The following is an 18,396-nucleotide window of genomic DNA, read 5'->3' as shown; positions in this document are numbered from 1 at the left end:
CTGTTCACACTAAGGACATTTTTTTCTTTGAAATTGTAATTATAATTAGTCCATTGATTTTTTTTCTGATGATAAAGTTCTAGTAAGATTTTAAAAACACATGTGCCTGACCAGGGTGGTCTGTATCATTAAATAAATTCACAAGAGTTAGTCTAGCTTAGATCTTATATATATTTTTATGAGATTTCAAAGTTAGTATTTTACCTGCATCGAATGAATCATTTCTTTGGTGAAACGATAAGGATACAAGATGTTGTGAATTTTAACTGCTAGGCTCTCTGCCTGACCACTGCTTACATCAACGGCAACCTAGAAAGACCAGGCACAAACATCACTTAAATTCAAATTTTTTATGCCTGTGGAACTGTTTTACCAAAGATCTCAAAGTGCTTTGAAAACATTAATTTTCACAGAACCTACTAGAGGTGGGTTGAATTCAGAGAACTTACAGAAATTCAAAAGGCTCTATGAATTATTATTCTTCAATAATAATTTTTGCTTATGAACAAAACTACTGACAAAAACCAATATTGTTTCAGAACAATTTGTCTAGGCTCCACAATCAAGTCCTTAATGACATCTTAGCTGAAGAAGCAATAACTAATTGCTCATCTATTATTCTACACCCTTATTACAACACACAAAGTACAGTCTGTGATAACCCACTGAGGAAAGAACATACACTCAGGTCCAATGATGAACTGTTCCTCCAACAGAAGAGTCTCTACTTTTTCTAACGATAACAGTTTTTATTATCACCACCCTAAGTACTTTGCCAAAGCTCCAAGTCAGAGTTTTTAAGAGTGGAAAACACATTCAATGGTCACACACTGATCACATATATTCAGTCCAAAATTAAAGCTGAGCTCCCAAAATGCTATGAATTCTGATTCCTCCTCTCTCTATTAAACATTAATTTCCAAATAAATTATTTGGACACATTCCCACTTTCCATTCATAATTACAAATTAGTATAGTCAATCATGCCCATACCCAACTTAAATGAAATTTCAAATTTTAAAATAACAAGCAAAGAAAAATTGCTGCAGACCCACCTCTGGATAACGGGCAAATACTGGATTGTCCCATTCTGAGAACAAAGACTGAAGTGATTCACTACCAACAGCATCATCCGCAGTATCTAGTGCAAAAGGGGAGAGGGAAAGTGGCATGGGTGGCCTCAGGGAAAAAGGTGAATGGCATCTCATACGCAGTGTGATGCAGCCTCAAGACCAAAGGACAGACACAGTGTTTCAATATTCTACAAATGTTCAGTGTTTGCAGTATCTCTAAAGTGTTTTGATCTGTTAATTTTTAAAGTAGAGCTGATGACTGTATCTTTTGGTATTATAGCTTTTTCTCCAAACTATTAATATTGTCAAGAGAAATTTCAGGATGCAAGTCCAGAAGAAACTGGTTCAAATTAGTAGCCTCACTTCCTTTAGTAAAAAATATACTACCTTATCTATTTTTAGAAACAAAGAAAAGAAAAATAATGTCTGTAGCTTTTGTTTAAGAGTTTTACTCACATGAAACTACTGTAATATGGAGTACAACTCCAATCTTTAAAAATAAGAAACCTTTTCTCAATCACAAGGCACCACAGACCGTGCATAATCACTCAGTATTGACCGCAAGTCTGGAAAAGTAATTTCTGATCTAAATGCATGCACTCAATTACTTAGCTGTGCTGTTAAATAGGACCGTGGGGAATTCCTGGTTCCAGTAAGGCACAGCTGGCACTGATCAAGCTTAATAACAACGCTGCCTTTTTTTTTTTTTTGAGGTAGGTGGTACAATGTGTATGAGGTGTTCCAGCAATCTGTTATTGCCCCTACCTCTGTTATTCTGTCTCATCCCAGTCCTCTCTTCCCGAGCTCTAGGGAGGAAAGGAAGAACAAGGTCGCTTCTAAAAGGATGACACCTGTATTGAGATCCTAAATATAAAAAAGAAAAACCTAACCATTTGAACTCAAAATATAAATAAACTATTAAAAATTAAGTTACATAAAATCCATTTCCACACAAACTGAATCAAGACATAAGGCAAACTACTAAACACTAGATTGAGAGTCAAAAACTCTTTAATGAAATTATTCTGCTAAATTTAGGAATCTACATTAATGTTTAGTTTCATTATTCATTTATTCCAGGCAGAAAGAGGACCTAAAATAGACCACTGATTCTCAATGCGGGCATTGCATGGGGGACAACTGGCAATATCTTGAGACATTTTTGGTTGTCACAACTTGTGTGAAGGGTACTACTGGCATCTATCAGATAGAATCTAGGGATGCTACTAATATCCTACAATGTATAGGACAAACCCTACAACAAAGAATTTAGTAAAAAATGTCAATAGTGCCATGGTTGAGAAACCCTGTATTAGACTTACAGTGGTATTTAATTATCATCCTTCACTACTGGATGCAACTTTCACAAGTCCCCAATTTATATGTCTCTTATAACCAATATATGTGTCTATTATAACATTTATCTTATCATATTATAATTATATTTAGATAGCTGTCTTATAATTACATTTAGATAGACTGTGAACTCCTGAAAGTCAGTTAATCTGCAATGTGGCAGCACCTAGCACAGCATGAACAATCAATAAATTAATGAATAAATGAATAGGTGAATTAATAAAAAGTTCTCAATTTAAAACTCCAAAGTCCAGTAAGAGCTGGCCCAAAGTCTACCCTCCTCTCTGAAGGATCATTATTAGATTTGAGTTTCAGAAACAATGCTGAATTTGAAAGTTTTTGAACAGGGGAAAAACAGGATGAAACAATTATTTCAAAAAGATAAATCTGTCAGACAAAAATCGTAGAGAGATTAATGCAGAATGATAAAATTAAAATAGGAGGTGAAATAAGGTTGCATCATTGGTAATAGAAAGGACAGAGTTAAAAACATTTTAAAGAAAAAATCTGCCAGGGCTTGGAGACTTGACAAGACTCCTTAAAATTACCTTTATAGATCCTCTCTTCTACACAATTAAATTTGCCTCTTAACAATTCATCTTATGTAATGTTTTTATATGGTTGAATAATGTCCTACTGTTCTGCTATACATCAGTCATTTCCAGAAAGGTAACAACAGTCCATGTGATTGGAGTGTGCTTAGAAGCCATCTTTTCATGGAACTTGTCTCTATATCCAAAATACTTTATTTTTCATTATGAAACTCTGAGTAAACATGACCCCCAAAAGTTAATTACAAGACTTGCTAATCCAGAAAGTTAAGTAGGTTGAAGTGTTTTTTAAACATCTAGATTATTTAACAGGAGCAGATGTTTATGCTGAGTATGGTGGCCAAGATTTCCCCCTTTGTTTAGCAACAGCCATCTCAGTTTAATGTATCCCAGTTATTTTTTATCACCATATCAGAAGCAGTTGCATTTCAGGAAGATGAGGTGCCAGTTCCTTAGATTTACCTCTGATAAGCATTTAGGATAAATCAGGACATAAAACCACATAGACTGAAAAACACATGTGTCTTTAGGAGCAACCTGATAGTCTCAGGAGCATATTGAAAGAAAAGGGTTTTCTCCTATTTAATACTTTAAAAGTTACTATAGTGATTGTTTTTTCACAAGAAAAAAAAACCTGAAAACCATTGGAAAACAAGGACTTATTTAATCTTAAATAAATCAGAGCCTCCTGTTATAGTTATTAATCCGAAAGAGAAATTATAAGTTAATTGTCAATTACATTCATATAATTTACATTCTTTTGCAACATTCAAGACTTTCAATCTGGATGCACACTTAATGTTTATCCTCCTGATGCAAAACCATGATTATAGCCAGATGGAAATCAGCTTTACCATGTCCCAACATCTGGCTCTATACACACTGCCAAAACAATGTCACTTTTTTAGTGTTGACTGAGCACTGAGAACTCAGAGTCCCAGTCTAGGCTCTGATTGGCCTTGTAGTATGATCAAAAAGCCACCTTATTGTCTTCCTGAATAACAGCTACTTATACAATAAACAGACCAAGTGGATTAGCATGTATATTATAATAATGTATATTTTAAAAGTATAGTTATGAAAGTACATATTTAACCCATATGCCAAAAAAATTATGGTCAAGTGCTATTTCTTAAAAAAACAAACAACAAAAACATACATACATAGTACTGTACTGAGCCATAGAGTTTATTGGGAAACCTTGTATGATTACAGGGTCATTCTGCCCTTTACGTGGGAGCCGCAGAGAGCAACTTCCAGAAAAATACTACACTGGCATTACAGGTTCGTTTTAAAGACAACTTACTAGGAGAGGTATGTGTTTGAACGAGAGGGGAAAGCAGGGTAGGGAAGCACTGTGGATCTTCTCAACTATTAATAGTACCATTTCATTAAAAGCTGCCTCACTGGGGCCGGCTGAGTGGAGCATTGGTTAGGAGTTGGCTTGGGACACCAGCTCTGAGCAGCAGGGCCCCGGTTCAGATCCCACATGAGGGCCAGTGACGAAGCGACATCCTCCACAACTAGATTGAAGAACAAAAGGACAGCAACTTGTCTGTTCCCCTTCCCCGATTCCCCAATAAAACCTTAAAAAAAAAAAAAAGCTGCCTTACCCCCTCTCTCACACACTCCCCCCCTCCATAGATACATATATGTACATACACCTCCATTCTGTAAGTCTTTCATTGTATTTCTAGATTTAAATAGTATTAGACCTGGAGAACCTTCATATACCATAAAACACGTTTTATAATTAAACTTCGAAATGTTCTATCTGCTGAGATCATCTCTTTGAACAATGATTATCTTACTCGTTGGACATTATTCCCACCTTCAAAAGCATTTCATGCCATTGAACACTATCTACTTACCATTCTCAAGTAGGACATCCACAGCCACAGTTGTCAGGTCCTTAGTACAAGCAGCTCGAGTGTCCTCAGTAGGAGCAGTGAATGTGCTAAGTCCAGTTATTTTGTTGATGTAAACCATTCTTCCCAAGGCAACATCAAAGTGCTGCTGCCAATCCAAAGAACATGTGCTTGACTCTTCATTTGCAGAACAAGTTCTTGCTATAGATTCCTCATTCTGAAAACAAGTTCCACTGGGGTTGGCTGTGGAATCGTCCATGAGACTCATTAACATTCTACTGGGAGAGTTAGGACTTCCTATCCATTGTTCTGAAGCTATAAGTACATCAGAGTCTTCACTGATAACTGCAGGATTATTATAGGGTAATACCAAAGGAGTTTCTGATATCACAGAGTTCTCTGTTGTATTGTTCTTAGAATATGTTTCACTATCTTTATTGAAAGAATTATCCTGCGTGACAGTGTCTGACATTGGGATGATAACACTCTCTGTTTTTTTATGCTCGTTTTTAAGTAACTTACAAGAATCTAGGGATAACCCACTGCACAAGTCACTGCCTTTCCTACTGGAATCTGACTGTGGAAGTTCAAGATGACTCATCCTCTCCACTGTTTGAGTCTCTCTTTCAGAACCTTTCATTCTGGATAATTTAGAGGCTAGTGATTCGGGTGACTTCTCAACATCCAATGATTTTCTGTTAAAATGTGATAACTCATTTAGAGTTATAGGACTTTCTCTTAAGCAAGGCATCTGTGGTTCCAAACAGTCTTCTTCCTCGGAAAATGGAAACTTTTCTGAATAAAGGGTGTGACTTACTGGTTGACAATGACTATTTGAATCATTATGTTTCATAGTAGTGATTTCACAAATATCAGAATTGTCTAAGTGGTTTTTGTCTCTCTGTGGCATGTCAGGTTCAACTTGAGGACTGAGATTGGTAGTGATTTCAAAATTATTATTTTCCTCCACTTCCGTATTCAGGGGATTTTTAACTTTCCCATATTGCCTCTTAAACTTCTCTAAAGATCCTAGTTGTGAATTTAAGCTTAGCTTCTTGTGGACTGTGGGTCTGGAGGAACCTATCAACTTATCTGCTCTCTTACTACCATTTGAAACATGCGTATACCACAAGAAAGTGGACGTGTCAGGTAATAGGCAACCTGTGTGTGATTTTTTACTGCTTTCCTGAAGAATAGCAAAATTTTTGTAAGTTGCTATAGGTTTGTTCCCTAGCCCATAACTTATATTTGTTCTGCACAATTTTTCGTTGGGCAATTGAGCAAATTCTTTACTTAAAGTGCTGGTTAAATCTTTGATGCTTGGGGTCTCAAGTGAATGGCGAGTTCTATTTCCAAATGTTTCTTTGGCACTCACAGGACCAGGCTGAATGCAATTTTTTAATAAATGTTCTGCTTCAGTTGATTCAGTTTGCTCATTTTGTACCACATGAGTTATAAAGCCAGTGGAACATAATTTAACTTGTCCATAACTAAAAACGTTTATTCTTCCACAGTTACTAGGTTCTTTTCTTCTTTCCTCTTCTTCTCCCTCAGCACCACATACTCTCAGTAATGTTGTCTCAAAAGGCAGAGGTTGGCATGCCCTTTCAGTAGCCTCTTTCAATGTCTCTAGTTGATTCTGAATTCTGTTATTTTTGAGGATGTCGGTGGCAGCCAGGCTGTTAACAGTGGTACTTACTTTCTGTATTTCATGATCTTCTCCACTCTCCTCAAAGTGATCTAATGTCTGAAAAGGGCTTGCAAACATTTCTGAACTGCTTCCACATGGATTTTCTGAAGAGTTAAGCTCCAAACAAGATTTTTTATGTTTCTCCTTTTCTCCTGATTCTGATGCTTCAGCTCTCTCTTGTTCTAAGATCCTTGATTCTGAGCAAGAGCTAGCTTTGTTTTGTAAAGATAATACTGTCATTTTACCATGGCCTGTGTCATCTGATTCACAAGTGTACAAAAATGAATCATTTGTCTTTTTTCTGTTAGCTTCCGAATCCCTAGAATTCTGTGTGCTTATGTTTTCTACAGCTTTTCTTTTCACAGCTTTTGATTGCAAACTAAACATTTCATAGGAATCCGAAATATTATTACATGCTTCTTGGAAACTGACCTGGTCACACTTTTCATCAGAGAACACATGCTTCTGAAGAGTAGCACTAAATAAACTAAAATCATTATCTTCACTAAATTCCTTAATGTCCTCACCTGATAATTCCACAAATAATTTTTCTTTCTTTAAAAACATTTTTATTCCTTCCTGAACGCAAACCAAAGCAGTATCCCAGTTCTGAAACTCAATCAGGGTTTTTGCTGGCTCCATGCACACATCATATTCACCAAATTGGCACTGCATATTGATTACATACACCCCATGGAGTTCTGGGTGAGACCGAAGCCGAGGACTTGAATTCATCTGCCTACTGGCAGAGCCGTTTTTTGGCTTGCATATAATACTTTCTTTCCTTAATAAAAAGTCAATGAGTTTATGCAACTTTGTCTTTAGAACTAGCCTTCTGTTCACAAACAAATACTGCATATTCTTATTGTAATGTGCTTCAGAGCTAATATAGCCACTAAGCTCAAACTCCTTATATTTAAAATTTATTTCTCTTAACTTTTGGGACTTACCTAGTCCATAAATTTGGCAAAATCGGGAGCATATGTCTTTGGTTTTAGGGAGCTGAAGAACCATGGAACCAAAAACATCATTTCTCAAAGAGAAAGAAATGGAAGGGTGCATGAGTGAGAGAGCTTCTATCCTCTGCCTAACCTTCTCAAACTCCAGTCTGGGATCCATGCATTTCCTCCTTACAGGTAACTGATAAAATAGGTTATACACTGTTACTGTTGTCCCAGCACTTGGTCTAGTCAAGTCAGCTTCACAAGCTTTCAGGGCTTTTCCATTCTGAAACAGTTTCACAAAAGTTTTCATTGTCCTGTTTGTCTTGGATGAAATTTCCACAGCATTGGCCACGTCAGCTATACTGGCCAAGGCCTCCCCTCGGAAACCATAAAACCTGGGGTTCTCCAAGTCCTGTATGGAGTTGCATTTACTAGAGAAATAACGATTTCCTACCTTGTCTACATCATCACTCCCCATCCCAAATCCATTGTCTATCACTTGAACTTGAAAGGTTTCCATGTTCACCCTGACAGCCACACATTTTGCTTCAGCATCAATACTGTTGAGGGCAAGCTCCTCCACACATTGGCCTAAGGAGCATATAGCCAAACCAGAACGCAATTTGGCTTGGACTTCAACTGACAAGCACTTGATCATGGCAGGTAGAAAGCTGATGAGAATGCCAAGCACTGGTTTCCTTCTCTGGCTGGAAATAATTGCCTACAGGAGGGGAAAAAACCACACATGCTATCAAAGCTTCAGCATTACATAGCATTACCCATTTCTCTCAAATATTATGAAGAAACATCATTTGAGGTAAATGAAGTCTGTTATTAAACCACATGGTTAAACAAAACAAATTATAGCTCTGATCTTTGGGCAGATCACACAGCTCATGTGTGATGCAATGGATTTAACATCCAAAGCAGCATTCATAATTTCATAATTTTCACTGATCCTTTCTAAATCCCACATGCCCTCAAGTGAAATCATAATTACACTTGAAGTTGACCCATAAAGACAGTGTTCGAAATTCTAATCACTTCACCAAAAACAGATGCCTAAATTCTGCTAAGAAACATTAGCTAGAAATTATTCACACAAAAAATGTCCAAGGTAGTTTCACAACATTTATATATTACACAATAACCATGTCTTTCAGAAAAAAAAACCTGATAATGAAGTATGAAGACACTGTAAGAAGGTGAAGGAACAGGAGAAAATAAAACCAAATTGTTGTATCAAGAGGAGATGGGCATTAAGAGATTATAATTAACTATTATTATTATGATGATTAAATGTAGTTACCTCAGGGCAAAGAGACTGGGAAAGGGAAAGGATAAGGCAGGAAAATTTCTTTTCATTATAAGCCTTTCTGTGTCATTTGATTTTTAAATCTTGTTCATCTATTGAATATTTACTTTGATATAATGTTTTCAGAAGGTTATTATTATTTTTTTGTGTTAATACTGTTTACAATGGCTACACACTACCTTGGCAATAATGATGGCAAGGGGCTGACGGAACTTGATGTTTAAGTTTTCTTGCAGGTAAAAAAAAAAAAAAAAATTAAGGTAGTGCAATTAAAGGTCCCCTCCCTTCTTTATTGGTGAAAGAGCAGTGTGGGCTAGACCTCTCGCAGGTAGTAGGGCTAGTTTTTCAGACGCGGGAAAATCAGAGCTATAATTGCAGATCTGTCGATTTCTAGACAATGCAGTCAGCAGTAAATGAAACGTAAACGTTTAGTAGGTATTTTGCTTGTTACCCAACTCAACGATTTCCTGATTACGTCCCCGTACTTCAGGACCGCAGCTCCTGAGACAAATTGGATAGTTATGCGGGGGTCCTGAACTAAGAAAGCTTTGAGGGCCCCTCCAGGCTCTGGCTCCACCCCGCCCCCTTCCCCGACTCGCCCGCCCTGTCGTGGGCGCCAGCGCGTAAGGAAGGCCGCGAGGCCTCCCCGAGCCTCTGCGCAGCTGGGTCCGGAAAGCTGGCCCGTAGTGGTCACCACGACCCATCTGGTGTTAGATCTCCCGGAATCATCCTTTCTTCGCGTGCTTTCCCCCAAGTCACCTTAAATCGCGCTTCACCAGCTTCCCAATACCAACCGCCTCGGACGCCGGCCGCGCGCTCTTTGACTCGTGCACGCGCGAGCCCACGAGCATGCGCTCGAGATTCGCCGAGAAGTCCCTTTCGGCTGTGACACCTCCGTGCGCATGCGCATTCATTGCAGCCCAAGGTCTTTTCGCACCGGTACCCCGGATTCCCGATCCTTATCCCCTTTTAGCATGATGTTAAAAACTGTTTCTAGCAATTTTTACTTATTTTGTTTCCTCTTTCCCTCTTTCTCGTTTCTCCTTTGCATGTACTACCATTTAATTCAATATATATTTGTTTATTGTCTGACTTCTCTTAGAATGTAAGCTATAGGAAGGTAGGGATTTTGTCTGTTTTGTTTACTGCTGTATCCCTATGGCCAAGAACAGTGCCTGGCTTATGTTAGGCACTCAATGAATGAATAAATCCAGAGCCTTCCATTTTATCGAATTATAACGTTTAAGGGCTGGAAAGACAGAAACTATCTAGCTCAACTCTTAATTTACAGATGAGGACGCCAAGACTTCTTCCATTGTCTTTTTGTATCTTTCCAATACCACTACAGCTTCTTGTTTTTGTTTTTTTTTTAACAGAATGAGAGTGAAATTCTAAGAACACTGTGACAATAGATGTTTTGGGAATCATTAACCACTTTTTGCTTTCTCTCATTTTCACTGAAACCTCATATTTTTAAAAATTGGAATTTGTGACAAATTAATGGATGACCAAACCAATCAGGAGATTTCAGTCAGGAGGGCTGATGACGCCAAATCCTGATTATTGCTTGTATTAGTTTACTAGCGCTGCCACAACAAAACACCACAGACTGGGTGGCTTAAACAACAGAAATTTATTTTGTCACAGTTCTGGAGCCTAGAAGTCTGATATCAAGGTGCCGAAGTGGTTGATTCCTTCTGAGGACTCCCTCCTTGGCTTGTAGATGGCTGTCTTCTCCCTCTGTCTTCACATGTTCTTTCCTTTGTGCATGTACATGTCTGTATCCAAATTTCTCTTATAAGGATACTGAGGAATATTGGTTTTAGGATCCACCCTAATGACCTCATTTAACCTTAATCACCTCTTTAAAGGCCCCACCTCCAAATACAGTCACATTCTGAGGTACTGGGGGTAAGGACATCAGCATATGAATTTGCGGGGTGACATAATTTAGCCCATAACATTGCTTTTTGTGAATTCCCTACCCAGAGAAAAGGAATGACAGCAGAAACTCCAGAAAACTAAAAGTAATGAGTCTAAAACATCATTTGAACAGCTAACAAATTGACCTCGTGGTATTTGTTCTTATTAGGTGTGCAATTTCCTGAAGAAAACGTCATGGAAACCATTTAAAAAAATGACTCAAAGTAACTGCTAACTTTTTCTTTCAGACCTCTTTAAATTACCTCAAAATTATCTTCCCACAGATGTTTACTGAGTAAATACCTCTTATTTTGCCAAAAAATTTAATTCACCAAAAATAAAGTACTCTACACAGAAGGTTCTAATGTGTTTTTATTAATTAGAATTGTGTACAGTTGTAATCCTTCTATCATACATATAATACACAGTAATATTCAAGTATATGATAATAAAATAACACTGACAAATTCTAATATTGAACACATATTATAGAATAAGTCTATCTCTATTAACAATAAAAACAAAACCACTGAGTTTATCTTGGAAAATTTAAATTCAGGTCATTATTTCACAATTTGGAAATCTGAGTAATCCAACTTTAAGATGGCTTTCTCACTGTTGAAGTTTGCTCTCTCGATGTGTGATTTGGGACTTCCTTTTGTCTCCAGCCATTCCTGCATATGACGTACTTTGGAGATGGGACCTTGCAGTTGTCCTTGCACGGTGCCCTGGTCAGTGTTCTTGACCCAGCCTACCAATCCCAGCTTTTTACCCTCAGCCTAAGGGAAAGACATAATCAAGAGAGAGAAATCCAGTGAGACTGAACAAAACAAAGTGAGACAACAATCTGTTGCCAGAACCTTGGCCTAGAATCAAGCCACTGAAACTAATTTGATATTGTCCAGAACAGTCAAAACAGAACATCAAGAAGAATCTCACTGCTGATCTTAATATGAAGTGTTGGCTACTTGAGTCCATTTCCTTTTTCTACCCTATAAAACCCAAGCACTAGAATGTTTCACTATGTTGTCAATTTGGTTAAGTACTCAAGACTTCAGACCAAATCAGATGCTTTCAAAATGATTCCCTAAGGCTAACTGTTGTTAGGACACTGGGCTGTATCTTGCTTATTTTCCCTTTTCCTACTCAAGAATCTATTTGGTATGTTAAATAGAAAAAGCATGCAGTTATCTGATCCTTCTCTCTTTCTTTAACCAGGACCACACTTAAACAAATCCAGATGAATACGTGTGGATTTTATCTTTAAAGATCATTAGAGAGTGTTTCACAATTTCCTGGGCAACTCACTCCATTGTTCTCACTGTAGAGACTTGTCTCTAACCCATGGTCTTTATGTTGCATCTAAAGCCCACTTTCTGTCATCCTCCTAGAGAAGGACAAAGCAGCTGGTGGTCAGCCTCTGAACACCAAAGCTTCATGAGGCTACATAACTATTAGGTTTTCACTTGACTTTCATTTCTTCTAACTAATCACACCTTTAAAGTTGAATAAGCTAATGAAGACCATCTAATTGTTATAGTTGCTTTCTTAGCCTTTCCAGTGTTCTTTCCTTTAAGTCATTAAACAGTGGAATCACTGAAAAATTGGAAAGGTACCAATGTTTTGGAGGTAATTTTATTTTTGTAAAATGTCCAAGTAAGGGTATTATAAAAGTTATTGTTAAAGTAATCTATCTAAATAGAAGGGGTTGGATTACAAAAGAAAATGGAGCGAACATGATTGACTGTTCAAATGCCAAAGTAGTGATGTAGTAAATGTGGGAAATTGCAGGAGTTAGCCAAAGAAAATGTTATGCATAGCAAAACCATGTTTGATGAGGAAATGAAGTATCCATCAAATCATATGTTCAAAGTAAAGGCATAATGCATAATGAACAAAAGAGACTGCAGTCAAATAAATAAGTTTAAGGGGCACAGAAGAAATTAAGTAATTAAGAAAAATAGGAAGTACCCACAGCATGCATTAAATGTGGAGATGGCATACAAAAATGCAGAGAATGGATTTTTAGGAAGACGCCACATCCAACTGACTTGGTATAACAATTGTGCTCTTTTGTTTCAAATTAACCTGGGATAGTTGGCTAACCCTAGTTCTTAGTTACCTTATATGGTATCTAACTATAAGAATGATTTTACTGAGCTTTGAACGTGAGGTAATATTCAAATCTTTAAATTGCAATGTGATTTATCTGAATTTCTTTACCTAATGCTTGTCTTTTCAACAAAACACTTCCAACTTTTACTGGTGTTGAGAATAGTAATTTCCTACACGTTTTATTTGTGTACTCTAATCTGTTCTTATTTTTTAAATGATAGCATAATGCTGCTGACTCATGTTCAGTTTTGAAATCTAAGTAAACAATGTTTTTCCCTAAGAAAATTGCAAAAAGATAATTCTCCCTAATTACCATATTCTGGCAAGATTTTAAGGAATATAATCACCAACTCTAGTCTCAATCTAAAAAGAAGTCCCCAGGGGTTGGGGGTGGGGGCAGCAGTTATCACTTTGTGAAGGGTGTAAATGTCTATTACGTTGCTTTGTGCACCTGAAATTAAAAAAAAAAAGAAAGCAAGCAAGCTGAGGAGCTGTTACGCTTCCTCCTTTCCAATAATAATAAAAATAAATAAAAAGAAAGTGCCCCCAAATCAATAACCTAGACTTCTACCTTAGGAAACTAGAAAAAGAAGAGCAAACCAAACCCAAACACACACACACACATCCTGATTTCAAAATTTACTACAAAGTGACAGTAATCAAGACAGTGTGGCACTGCCACAAGGATAGACATATAGACCAATGGAATAGAGTTGGGAGTCCAGAAATAAACCCTTACATTTATGGTCAACTGATTTTTGACAAGGGTGGTATGACAATTCAATGGGGAAAATAATAGTCTTTTAAAAAATGGTGGTGGGAAAACTGGATATCCACATGCTGTAAAAGCATAAAGTTGGACTCCTTACCTCATACCACATAAAAAATGAAACTGCATCAAAGACCTAAAGCTAAGAGCTTAAACTATAAAACCCTTAAAAGAAACTTTTAGAAGAAAATATAAGCATAAACCTTCATGACCTTGGATTAGGCCAAGGTTTCTTAGGTATAACACTAAAATCACAAGCAACAACAACAAAATATAGATAAATTAGACTTCATCAACATTAAAAATTTGGGGGCTTCAAAGTTTTCATCAAGAAAGTAAAAAATAAGGCTGGCCAAGTAGCTCGTTGGTTAAGATTTGGCTTGAGAGTGCCAACTCTTAACTGAGCAGCAGGGCCGCCGGTTCGGATCCCACATGGGCCAATGATGCTGCACCCTCTACAGCTAAGATAGTTAACAACAGCTTGACCTGGAGCTAGGCTGCCATGAGTCGCACCAACAGCATAGGCTGCAGTGGGCTGCTGTGAGCTACTGTTAGTGGCCGGCAGCCAATGTGAGTGGCCAGCAGCTGGTGTGAGCTGCCATGAGCCAGCGTGAGCCGCAGTTAGCAGCTGTCCAATGGCCGGCAACCAATCTGCCTCAGCCAGGAAGAGCGCAATGATCACAATACCAACATGGATGGGCCAGTGAAGCGATGTCCTCCACAACTAGACTGAAGAACCAAAGGACAGCAATTTGTCTGTTCCCCTTCCTCAATTCCTCAACGCTGTTCCCTCCCCCATTAAAAAAAAAAAGTTAAAAAATCCTCAGAATATGAGAAATATTTGCAAATAATATACGTAATAAGGGACTAGTATCCAGGATACATAAAACTTCTTATAATTCAACAATAAGACAAATAACTCAATTAAAAAATGGGCAAAGGGGGGCCGACCGAGTGGCTCAGTTGGTTAACCGTTGGCTTAAGAGTGTGAGCTCTGAGCAACAGGGCCACTGGTTCGATTCCCACATGGGCCAGTGACGCTGTGCCTGAGCTGAGCTGTCGCTGAGCTACCAGCGGGTGGCAGGATGGTTCAGCTGGTGTAACAACAAGATTGCCTGTTCGATGGTGGGCTATGCCCACCTGCAACTAACTGAACTCAGTACCTTGAGCTGAGCTGCTGTCCAGATGGCTCAGTGGATAGAGCATACGCTCTTAACAACAAGGCTGCCAGGCTCAACTCCCATATGGGATGGTGGCTATGCTCACCTGCAACTAAGATTGAACACAGCACCTTGAGCTTAGAGGCCACAAGCTGCCGACGGGAAAGCCAGATGGCGACTGATGCCCTCCACAACGAAGACTGAAGAACAACAACAATTTGGCCAGTCCCCTTCCCCAATTCCCCAACACTGTTCCCCTCCCCCAATTCCCCAATAAAATCTTTAAAAAAAAACAGGCAAAGTGATGGCCGGTTAGCTCAGGTGGTTAGAGCACAGGCTCATAACACCAAGGTTGCCGGTTCAATTCCCACATGGGGCCACGGAGCTGCGCCCTCCACAACTAGATTGAAGACAACTACTTGACTTGGAGCTGATGGGTCCAGGAAAAACACACTGTTCCCCAATAAAATTTCTTAAAAAATAAAAAATGGGCAAAGGATTTGAATAGGTTTTATTTGTATACTCGGTTCTGTTCTTATTTTTTAAATAATAGCATAATGTTGCTGACTCACATTCAGTTTTAAATATCTATCTAAAGAAGTAAACAGCGTTTTTTTCTAAGAAAATTTCTCCATAGAAGGTACACAATATCTTTATTTTTCATGTGCCAATAAGCATATGAAAAAATATTCAACATCACTAGTCATTAGGGGAAGGCAAACAAAACCACAGTGAGGGTATATACATACACTGGAATATTATTCAGCCCTAAAAAAGGAAGGAAATTCAGACACATGCTACAACATGGACGGTCGAGGACATTATGCTAGTGAAATAGGCAGTCACGAAAGGACAAACACTGTATTATTCCACTTATATGAGATACCTAGAGTAGTCAAATTTACAGAGACAGAAAGTAGAACTGTAATTGGCTGGAGCCGAAGGGAATTAGGAGTTATTTAATGGGTACAGAGTTTAGGTTTTGCAAGATGAAAAGAGTTCTGTGGATGAATGGTGGCGATGGTAGCACAACAATGTGAACATACTTAAGGTCAGTAAACTATACACTAAAAATGGTTAAAAGGATAAATTCTGCATTATGTATATTTTACCACTTTTTTCTTAAAGCGTGTTATATAGTTTCTGTATATTTGGGGCTTTTCCAGCTATCTTTCTGTTATTGATTTACAATTTAGCTCCATTGTGGTGAGAGAACATGCTTTGTATGACTTTAATCCTTTTAAATTCATTGATACCTCAAAACAAAACAAAAACCCACAATGATACCACTTCACACACACTAGGATGGCTCTAATAAAAAAGACAGACAATAACAATTGTTGACAAAGATCTGGAGAAATTGGAATCCTCATACGTCATTTTGGAATGTAAAATGGTGCAGCTGCTTTGGAAACTAGTTTTGCAGTTCCTCAAAAAAGTATACATTGAATTACCATGTGACCCAGCAACCTACTCCTAGGTATATATACCCAAGGGAACTGAAAACAATGTTTGCATAAAAACAAGTACATCAACGTTCACAGCATCATTATTCATAATAGCCAAAAAGTGAAATCAACTTAAATGTCCATCAGTTGATGAATGGATATATAAAATGTGGTACACCCATACAATGGAATGTTATTAACCCATAAAAAAGAATGGAGTACTGATATGCTACAATATGAATAAACCTTGAAAACATTATGTTAAGTGAAAGAAACCAAACACAAAAGGCCACATAATGTATGATTCCATTTACATTAAATGTCCAGAATAGACAAATCCACAGAAACATGTTTCCTTACAGCCAATCCCATGACCACCCCCTCTGCATTAGCCTCATACCCTGTAGTCGAGAGAGTGTCTCGGAAAACTGAGGCCGGATGGAATGATATCTGTAAAGCTCTCTCGGGGGGCGTCTCGGATAACTGAGACCTGATGGAATGATATCGGTTGTCTCCCCTGGGAGGACATGTAACAGAGTGTCCTGGGGCTGTGCAGTGATGTATGAAGGCATAGCATTTGTTGGAGTACAATGGGGTCAGGTAATGGGAACAAGCCTTAAGACACCCACGTATACACGTTAATGATTCACCGTTCTGCAGTTTGCTTCTTTGAAGATTCTCAATAAAAGCCCAGCATTGACCTGATTCAGGGCTCAGTCTTTCTTAGGCTGAGTCCCTTGGTCTTGCTCTCAAATCTGACTTCTGTCTCTTGTTCTTATTCAATCTGCGTCGCCCCTCTCGTGTCCCATTTGCCCTTGCCACGCAGGTCGTGACAGAAACAGAAGTGAGGTTAGTGATTGCCAGGGGCTGAAGGGATAAGGGGTGAGTGCTAATGGGTATGCAGTTTCTTATGGGGGTGATGAAAAGTTCTGGAATTAGTGCACAACGTTGTGAATACACTAAAACCCACTGAATTTTACACTTTAAAAAGGTGAATTTTATGGGATGAATTGGGACTCATTTTATGGAGTTGAATTATATTTCAACTTAAAAAAAAAAGTCCCTTCAAGTATTCTCATCACTCATTCTAGCAGTAATGTAATTTCATTAAGAGGCTAGGTAATACCAACATGCAAACAAACTGTAGCAAAACAAAACAATTGTTAAAATGAACATATATACTTCAATGATTATAAGTAGTAAAGAATAAGCTACAAGTCTAATTAAGAGGGAAAAATAGCATTTTCCTTGGAGTTTTCAACATCAATATTTGTTTTTCCACATTTTTTACTGTCTCTAAATTGGGGTGGGGGGTGGGGAGAGCAGTAGAGAAAGATGGGCCACATTACCATCTGGTCCTTTTCCCTCCACAACTTCAATCTTTGAAGCTGTCGTCTCCATTTACTAAATCACATGAACTTACTCTGCATAATTTGTAGCAAAACTAACTGCAACATAGCTCTTTTGCTATGATTTTCATCAATTCTTTTTTTCAGCAGGCACTTCTTATATGAGCGTGAAACAGGGAAATGATTTGCAACTAATTGGAAAAAAGAGGTAGTGGCATGTAACATTCATATTTCAAAGACTCAGGTTGAATTTTCAGTACCACAGTCCCGGAAAATGTGACACTTGGAAAGTTCTGCAGTCTTAACTCATTATCTTTGAGGTTGGAGACCCGCTTGGCAGATAATAGCTCGATACTCCCCTACAGAAGGTAGAAGGGAAATTGAGATTGCATTTGTGTGTGCATGTTGAAGGAAGATTAAAGACATTATGGCTGAGATAGAGGCTGTCAATAGTTTGTCCATCCCTTTAATCACTCCCTAGTCCTCCAGGAGAAATACCAGACTCCATTGTCAGAGTTACCATTACTTATCCTGGAACGAATTAAGTATTTTCATTAGAAAAGCTTCAGCTGGAAAAAGCAATTCTTCTTTCAAAGCCTAAATGAGTAGAAATGAATTAATTGGGAGGAAGGAGGAGGGAGAGGTTGAAGAACTGAAAGAGGGCTGAAGAAAATGCAGCAGCTACAGAGGAAGCAATTACATAAATTACGTAAATGTCATGAGTTCATCTAAATGCCATCTTCTTGATCATTGTTAGCTTTTCTGCAAGAATTGTAACTTGGGGCTGGCCGAGTGGCGTGATGGTTAAGAACTGGCTTGGGACGCCAGAGGGGCC

General features: G+C 38.2%; 2 protein-coding genes across 4 annotated transcripts in view; both read right to left on the bottom strand.

The window, feature by feature from the left end:
• The window catches only part of MLH3 (mutL homolog 3), a 37,956-nt gene extending 28,337 nt beyond the window's left edge, over positions 1-9,619 (bottom strand). The window contains exons 1-5 of the mRNA XM_019640441.1: positions 9,557-9,619; positions 4,852-8,203; positions 1,839-1,937; positions 1,056-1,141; positions 205-309 (exon numbers count right to left, since the gene is read on the bottom strand). Coding sequence (XP_019495986.1) covers positions 205-309; positions 1,056-1,141; positions 1,839-1,937; positions 4,852-8,140 — 3,579 coding nt within the window. The 5' untranslated portion in view covers positions 8,141-8,203; positions 9,557-9,619. The remainder of the gene's footprint in view (positions 1-204; positions 310-1,055; positions 1,142-1,838; positions 1,938-4,851; positions 8,204-9,556) is intronic.
• A 1,440-nt stretch (positions 9,620-11,059) lies between these two features.
• Positions 11,060-18,396, bottom strand: part of ACYP1 (acylphosphatase 1) — a 12,998-nt gene continuing 5,661 nt past the window's right edge. For 2 of the 3 annotated variants that reach the window (XM_019640370.1, XM_019640371.1), the window contains exon 3: positions 11,075-11,499. In XM_019640370.1, coding sequence (XP_019495915.1) covers positions 11,284-11,499 — 216 coding nt within the window. In that variant the 3' untranslated portion in view covers positions 11,075-11,283. Of the gene's footprint in view, positions 11,500-18,396 lie in introns of all 3 variants that reach the window. The other variant, XM_019640369.1, reaches the window with a different exon arrangement.

This window comes from Hipposideros armiger, unplaced genomic scaffold (genome assembly GCF_001890085.2).
Source record: "Hipposideros armiger isolate ML-2016 unplaced genomic scaffold, ASM189008v1 scaffold_49, whole genome shotgun sequence".
In the NCBI taxonomy this organism is placed as follows: domain Eukaryota; kingdom Metazoa; phylum Chordata; class Mammalia; order Chiroptera; family Hipposideridae; genus Hipposideros; species Hipposideros armiger.
Note: the sequence above shows the minus strand (reverse complement) of the source record. Positions and strands in the feature narration are given on the sequence as shown.